This window comes from Venturia canescens, chromosome 8 (assembly GCF_019457755.1).
Source record: "Venturia canescens isolate UGA chromosome 8, ASM1945775v1, whole genome shotgun sequence".
Taxonomy (NCBI): Eukaryota; Metazoa; Arthropoda; class Insecta; order Hymenoptera; family Ichneumonidae; genus Venturia; species Venturia canescens.
In genome coordinates, this window is record NC_057428.1 from 9,917,193 (window position 1) to 9,925,216 (window position 8,024).

Genomic DNA, 8,024 nt, shown 5'->3' on the forward strand with positions numbered 1-8,024 from the left:
ACATTATTAGAAATAACACCAGATCAAATTCATACACTAGGATAGACCGAATTAACGTTATTCGATAAACCAGCGAAGCTTCAAGTAGCAAACGAAAACACTGCTATCCCTGTGGATGGAATTATAGGAATCGAGTTTCTTCAAAACGAAATGGTCGAGATATCTTTTCACCATAAGACACTCGTCACTACTTCGAAACCCATAAACCCGATTCTGTTTGAGAACGACTCCGAAAACGTCAAGCAATATACTGTAACCAACCCACTCACCATTTGAATTGACTAGCTCAGTTGTGAAGGGTGGTTAAGTTTTACGCGGCTTAGAACGCTTTTATTCGTGATTAGCATTTGCGCGCGCTCGAGAAGGAAGGAAACCGTGAGAAGGCCACACCGAACTTGCATGCACAAATTACAATAAATTTCTATGCAGACGCAGGGAAGACTTCCAAACTTACCTTTTAGACGCTGCTCAAAAAAGTTGGACACAAGGTGTAAAATTCTGGCTTCGGTTTAATGAATTAGCGTGTGAAGTACGCAAGCCTGTACAATCTCTCGATCCCTGGTTTGTCGTGCGCTAACCGCGCAATACAGTATATAATTCGCCTAATCGCCTAACTGGCGCTCGAAATACAATTCTCGCCTACTGGCGCTTAGAATAAACTTTGTCTAACCGGCGGAAAAATTTCTTTGTAAAAATTTTGTGTATCCTAAGCAACAATAACTCTGGCCTGTCTACACGACGGTATCTCTTCTTCTTCTGTCGCCTGGTCCTCCTTCTGCATAGATCCCCCGTTAGGAAAAATATTGGAAATCGATGAGTGGGATCGAAGTGCGTGAACTCACTGCACCCTGCACGTGGAATCACGATATCCCGTCGCTCTTTGCCGAAGCGCTGATTGGCCGCTGGAGCGGCGTTTCAAAAGGCGCAGATCTTGCACGTGCGTGAAAAATATTCGAAATAGAGGGATTAGACAATGCCGTTTCTTCCGACAATTGTCTGAACAGGACCATACGTTAAATATTCCTTTTGCGCTTTAACGGCGCAGCAGTACGTTGTATAAAAAAAAGAGAATGACGGTTCGTCACAATACAAACACTATACGAAATGTAATAAAAAACAACGAAGGAACATCAATTATTTTGAAAGCTCAGACTCGCATGGAAATCCCAATTAAAGTAAATAAAGCAAGTTTAAAAATAGGATTTCTCCCACGAATTCAAACTCCGGAAAATATTTTTATGGGAAACGCAGTCGTCACAAACGAAAATGGAACATGTTATATTTACGCGATAAACGCTTATGAAGATGATGTTCAAATCGATGTACCCCCTCAAGAATTGATTCCATTCGAATATTGGGATTCAGAAGATTTATTTGATCATGAAAGTGATGAAAGTACTGAGGAAAACCTTGTTAATAGAGAAAAAATAATACGCGAAAGTCTCCGTTTAGATCATTCAAATTCAGAAGAAAAACAACACGTTCTTGAAATAATAAAGGAATATCCTCACTTAGTTCATTTACCTGGTGACAAGCTACCTACTACTACAGAAATAAAGCATACTATACCCACTACTGACGAACTACCAGTGACCATCAGACAATATCCATTTCCCCCTGTTCATAAAGAGGAAATTAATAAACAAATAAATAAACTTTTGGATAATAAAGTCATAGTAAATTCACCTTCTCCATATAGTTCACCTTTATGGATTGTACCAAAGAAACCTGATTCAAAGGGAAACAAACGATGGAAAATGGTAATAGATTTTTGTGAATTAAATTCAAAAACCATAAGCGATGCTTACCCTTTGCCGAACATCACCGAGATCCTTGATAGACTCGGTGGAGCGAAATATTTCTCTGCATTCGATTTAGCTAGTGGATTCCACCAAATTGAAATGGAAACAAAAGACAGACAAAAGACTGCTTTTAGCACACCTAACGGACACTACGAATACCCAAGAATGAAATTTGGACTTAAAAATGCTCCTGTTACTTTTCAATGTTTAATGGAAAGAGTTCTTTTAGGATTACAAGATAGCAAATTATTCGTGTATCTTGACGATATCGTGCTTTTTGCTACCACCCTAGAAGAACATGGAGTAAAAGTTCGACGAATTTTTAATAAACTTACATTAGTAACGCGAAACTGTCTTTACAGCCGGACAAATGCAAATTTCTAAACACCGACGTAATTTATCTCGGTTATATAATTAGTGACGGAGGCGTACGGCCTGACCCTAAAAAGACAGAAGCGGTCGAAAAATTCCCAATCCCTAAAACTGTTACAAACGTACGGCAGTTCCTCGGTCTCGCCGGTTGTTATAGAAGATTCATAACCAACTTTTCCGAAGAAGCTAAACCATTCAGTGACCTATTAAAGAAAAATGTCGAGTTTAAATGGGGTCCCGAACAACAAAAGGGATTTGACTATTTGAAAAACGCTTTATGTTCCTCTCCAATATTACAATATCCATATTTCGAAGAACTCTTTATTTTAACTACAGATGCATCAAATTATGCAACAGGCGCGGTTTTAAGCCAAGAAAAAATCGGGGAAGATAAACCGATAGCTTATATGTCACTATTACTAAATTCAGCCGAAAGAAATTATAACACAACGGAAAAAGAATGCCTTGCGGTCGTGTACACGATATTGCATTTCAGACCATATCTATATGGTCGCCCATTTACTCTTGTCAGTGATCATGAACCACTAAAATGGATTGATTCAGTAAAATTACCCGTTCAACGATTAATTCGTTGGAGGATACGATTACGCGAATATGAATACACTTTCTGTTACAAACCTGAGCGACTTAGTTCAAACGCGGACGCGTTATCACGGAACCCGGTTGTACCTAATGCCACGGTATTAGCTATATCATCGGATGCCAAAAAGCCACCGATTACCACGGCTCCCCGTAAAACTACAGCTTCAAAACTATTAGTAAAAACAATTCAACCACCTGCAAGCAAAGACAAGCCTTTGTCTACCGTATTGGAAGAATCAAATGTACCAGGAAGTACAATTGGTGAACAAGTCAGACGCGGTAAAATAATTAGTACAGGTCCTCCTGTAGTCACAGTAAAAGTCCCTCAAACTCGAACTCGGGCGGCATCGACAAAAAAAAGCTCCGGCTCCTCAGATACGGAACGAAGACCCCCCCACTGTTCAGGCTCGGAACAGCGCTTTTCCTGGCCTGGACGAGAAGAAGACAATTACCACTATGATGAGTCTCTAGAGGAAAACGCAACCTTCACTGAAAAAGAAAATTTTCCCGCCCCTGTAAATGATCAAAATAGAGTTGAAATACAAGAAAACCCAAAAGGAAATCAATATTGGTGGGACAATAATCAAAACTATGCCGAAGTAAATAAACATTGTGGTACGCAAACAGACCAATATATGGAATCAGAAGACGTAGATAATAAAATAGAAAAGACCCGTGAATTATTGATAACTTTTAGACACCTTTTGGGTAGATCGACACCCGCCGTTACACGAAATGAAGAGGAGATAAGTAGCGAAGAAGAACCCCGTCGGCAACCTGAAACAAATTTACAATTAAATTCCAACAATTTTTAAAGCGAATCTGAAGAGAGCAACCCAGAATTTGTAGAAGAAGTACTAGCCAGAGACCCTGGAAGATCAGTTTCCCAGACCATAATTCCTGGAGTTTATTACCCTCACATGAATAAAAGTGACAATCTCTTACAAATAAATACCACAAACGAAAATTTAAATTATCATAAAGGTAATTATCAATATTTCATATCAGCCGACTGAGAATTCACGACGGTCATACCAAGACTATTGATAGAAACAGACAAAATTTATCTACAAGATTTAAAATTCAAAAAGCCAAAACGTAAACAAGTTTTAGTAACAAACAAAGGAAACTACAAAATATTAAGTGCGGTACTAACTAATAAACATTTCGATACATAATCAGTTCAAGAACTCAAGGAAGTTCTCTTCACGGTTAAAAACACTATAAATAAATATCAAATTAAAATACTCAGAGTATCGAAAACCGGAGATATGCTAGGAAATTTCAGTCACTCCTTTATTGCAGATTTATTCGAGGAATGTTTAAGAGAATGTGAATGTTCGATTACAATTTGCCACGGGAATGTAACAATTCCAGATGAAGCCTGTAACGAGATTTTTTCCGTGAGGGTACGATCTAGTCCCTTCTCGGCTCAGCCACCTCAGCTCGTACGACTTTCTGACGACGGAAATAGACTGGGCGCCAGGTACGAAATACCGTCGAAATAATCGACTTGATTTTGTCTATTCCCGGGATGGTAACACATTGAAAAATTATAGACTAAAGTATACGAGGGAAACGATTGACAGAGGACGGGCCGGCTACTCATGAGTATATTTACCTTTTGTCGCTGATTGTGGCATTATGAAATGGAAAATTTGTTTCAAAAAACTTTCGGTCAATCGTTTTTTGAATGGGATCAAAATCTCTCTGCCGTCGGAACACAATCTATTCAAAAATTTCCAATGCCGTTAGCATTGGAAAAAAGTCTTCGCTGCTCATTTCTAGACAGAATCAAAATTTGGGTGGGTATATATGCATATGTAGATATACAGAATGCCTGTACGGGATTTTGATCGTTCGCTGTTTCGACCCCCACCCCAAAATTTATCTTCAAATTGTAGTGAAAACAGCTAAAATTTTTGAATCTTATTCGGTCCAATGAACACTATGTTTTTTGCTCTTTTGTCATTTAGTTGTAGCATAATAAACCCCAAAAAAACAGCAAAAATGATGTGAAAAAAGCTGAGACAAGTACATTTACGCCATCCAAATAGTCGTTTCGTTATCGAACGATCTGGCGCAGTTTATCTCAAAATTATTTTTTTTTCCAAGCGGGGGTTTGGTAAATAAGTTTCCGATACTTCGTAATTTGCATGAAAAAACCTGTTTGTTTATTTACATTTGTATATTTGGATATCTATTTTTAATAAATAAATTTTATTTTTTATCATCATCGGTATAAATTTTCCTTGAGTGGAGCTGTCGACATCCTATTGCCAATTTAGTTGTGTCTGTCAACGCTAACAGTATTTCGACGCTGTTCCGCCTCTTCTTTCGCAACATGGAGGAGTCATTTAAAATCGATCCATGTCCCGTTTGGACGGAGGTAGACGGAAGCTCCCCGAGTCTGACGAGAAGAACTCTAGGCCATTGGATCCCCGATTCCGAGGGAGACGATCCCCGCGATGCCGTGGACAGCATCATCGAGCTGTCCATTTTCTCCGTTGCTCCGGACGATCCAGAAATCTCGTCGTCCTCGGCGGCGGAGAGAATAGAGCTCTTCGCACCCACGCCACGAGAAGCGTCGACCTTTCCAGACTCTGTCGGCGTCGACGCTCGCGGTGTCGTGGACAGCATCATCGAGCTGTCCATTTTCTCCGTTGCTCCGGACGATCCAGAAATCTCGTCGTCCTCGGCGGCGGAGAGAATAGAGCTCTTCGCACCCACGCCACGAGAAGCGTCGACCTCTCCAGACTCTGTCGGCGTCAACGCTCGCGGTGCCGTAGACAGCATCATCGAGCTGTCCATTTCCTCCGTCGCTCCGGACAATCGAGAAATTTCGTTGTCCTCGGCGGTGGAGAGAATAGAGCTCTCCGCATCCACGCTCACGATGGAATCGCCTCTTGTGGAATCGGGGCCATCATCTGCCTCCGCCAATACCGTTGGTCCCTCAAATTCTCTGGCACTTCCGCCCGCCTCCGATTCGGTTCCCGAATGGGAATTTGTCGACTGTTGAAAAGAAAATTTAAGAAAAATGATTATTAAAAAAAGAATGAAAAAAAAAATTATTAAAAAAAATGATTATTAGAAAAAGAAAGTTAATTTATTGAAAATTTTTTCTTACCTCTCGTCTTAAAAATTCCTTGATGCCGTTCTTGTACGTGAGAATGGCTGTCCGGGTCTGCCGGCGTAGGTCGACATCTGATAAGCAGCAGAATTCCAGACAAATCTGGTGAACGATCTTTTCGCTGTCTTGTTGTGTCTCCAGAAGCTCCAACACTTGAGAATATCGTTTACAGACTTCGAAGAGTCTCAGAAGTTTCCGGTTTGTTTCCACTCCATAGCGATGCGTGACTTTGGCATTCGGATCATCCATCAAAACTGTAAACTGGCTACTGTTCGAATAATCGAAAATTCGGATGACCGAACATGAGTTGTTTGTTGAGAGAAAGACTAAGTTGAAACGCTCAAAATTATAAAATATATAATATATATATATTTTACATTCAACGGCACTTGATATTTTTAAATACTATTAAAGTGATCTATCAGTTGCTTGAGTGCGAGAGAGATCCTTATCCCGGACGCGGCGAGTAGAAGCTCTAGACCCGCCGCTTTGCTATCCGCGCTTCGCGCGTGGAGGAGGAAGGGAACTTCTCCTTATCTGTATGCGTAGCAGGCGTCGAAGCCTCTCGGGTACTGCGAAGGGGGACGGTAAACCGGTTCGGACCGGTTAGAACGCGCTCTTTCAGCACGTGGTTCATCGTTTAAATTTAGAACGCGATTATAATATTCTGACCACGCAAAATAACGAGAACGTCTGTCATAACCATACACAGAATTATTCCAATACGAATACAGCTCTCTACACTTAGTAACCTTGGAAGGAGTAATATGCAAATTATACGTATTCAAGAAGTAAATCAACAATTCCGGACTCCGGAATTGTATAATTAAAATAGTTTCATTATCTTTGTTTATGGCAGATCACTATTTTCATTTTAATATTGTGTTCTTACTAAAGCAATTATGATTTTGTTGAAAGTGATGTTATTTATTACTTTTTAGAAATTAAAGGTGAAAAATATCAAAGATTCGATTGAGGAATTGAAGATCACTGTTGTAACTCTTTCGTGTACAAATACTTTTAACACTTACTGAGAGCTCGCTTTTAAGGTCAGGTCTAACTATTTCATCACAAACTTATGTTTTCAGATTGTTGATCCAGATTTAAAACTGCTCAATATCAACGCAAGGTTCCCAGGTGCTCGCAATGATGCATACATCTGGAGCATATCACCAATTCGCCGAGCTATGGAATTTCATTACAATCGAGGCGAACGAAAAACTTGGCTTATTGGTAAGTCTCACCGCGTTGAGGTATTTGCTTCAATGCTGCGTACTTCATAGTACTGCTAAAAGCTACATCATATCTCCATAGAATAGTAACTTCTGAAAAATGATTTGTTTTTCTTCACATATACATTCAAAGCATTTGTAACGATAAAAATATTTTTCAGGTGATGCTGGATACCCATTAGAACCATGGCTCATCACGCCCTTGGCTAATTATCCTGAAAATACTCAACAATTTCAATACACGCAGCAGCTTTATAAGGCAAGAAATGTTGTTGAGCGATTCTTTGGTGTTTTCAAATCTGTATGGAGATGTCTTTCCTATCAGCGTGTGCTTATGTATGAACCAGCATTCGCTTCAAAAATAGTTAATGCCTGTGCAGTGCTGCATAATATGAGAATACAACATCGTTTGAATAACGAAGTATTTCAAGCAGCGATAGCTGATCATCGTCAAAATGAAAACATTGATGTAGATTTCGATAACGATTTACCTCAAAGAGGCCCACGCGCTGTAGTGCTGAGGATCCAACGGCAAATTATGAGGGAGAGATTCCCTCATTATCGCGATGCACAAGATATGATAGATGAGCACGATGAATGAACTATGTTTTTTCTATTTTTATTGGCATTCTATAATTACTAACTACGATTTGTAGCTATTACCATCAAATGTATTATTTTTACTGTAAATAACTACTGTAACAAAAAATGTGGAACGCGCTTGTACATAACGAAATTGTAATATGAAATTCACTATAAATATCCATGTACACTTTCATTGTCATATGTATGCGATGCTTCGTATTGCCGGAATTGTATTAAAATGTTGAAAGGAACGTTTTGAAAATTAAAAAACGATTTGGAATATATTGTAATTTGTTTCCA

At 39.4% G+C, this 8,024-nt stretch overlaps 2 protein-coding genes across 7 annotated transcripts in view; one reads left to right on the plus strand and one right to left on the minus strand.

Annotated features, from left to right (window-relative positions):
- Positions 1-8,024, plus strand: part of LOC122414764 (putative nuclease HARBI1) — a 38,398-nt gene that overhangs the window by 26,215 nt on the left and 4,159 nt on the right. For 3 of the 6 annotated variants that reach the window (XM_043426337.1, XM_043426339.1, XM_043426338.1), the window contains 2 exons: positions 6,996-7,140; positions 7,301-8,008. The exons of 1 other annotated variant lie outside the window; for it this stretch is intronic. In XM_043426337.1, the coding sequence (XP_043282272.1) occupies positions 6,996-7,140; positions 7,301-7,740 (585 nt within the window). In that variant the 3' untranslated portion in view covers positions 7,741-8,008. Of the gene's footprint in view, positions 1-6,597; positions 6,699-6,995; positions 7,141-7,300; positions 8,009-8,024 lie in introns of those variants that run through there. 2 more of the 6 variants (XM_043426336.1, XM_043426340.1) reach the window with 2 other exon arrangements.
- On the minus strand, positions 4,948-6,400 carry LOC122414763 (uncharacterized). Its single transcript, XM_043426335.1, has 2 exons — positions 5,905-6,400; positions 4,948-5,789 (listed from the first exon to the last, which is right to left on the minus strand). Exons 1-2 carry the CDS (start codon positions 6,154-6,156, stop codon positions 4,998-5,000), a joined length of 1,044 nt encoding a protein of 347 aa, XP_043282270.1. The 5' UTR covers positions 6,157-6,400; the 3' UTR covers positions 4,948-4,997.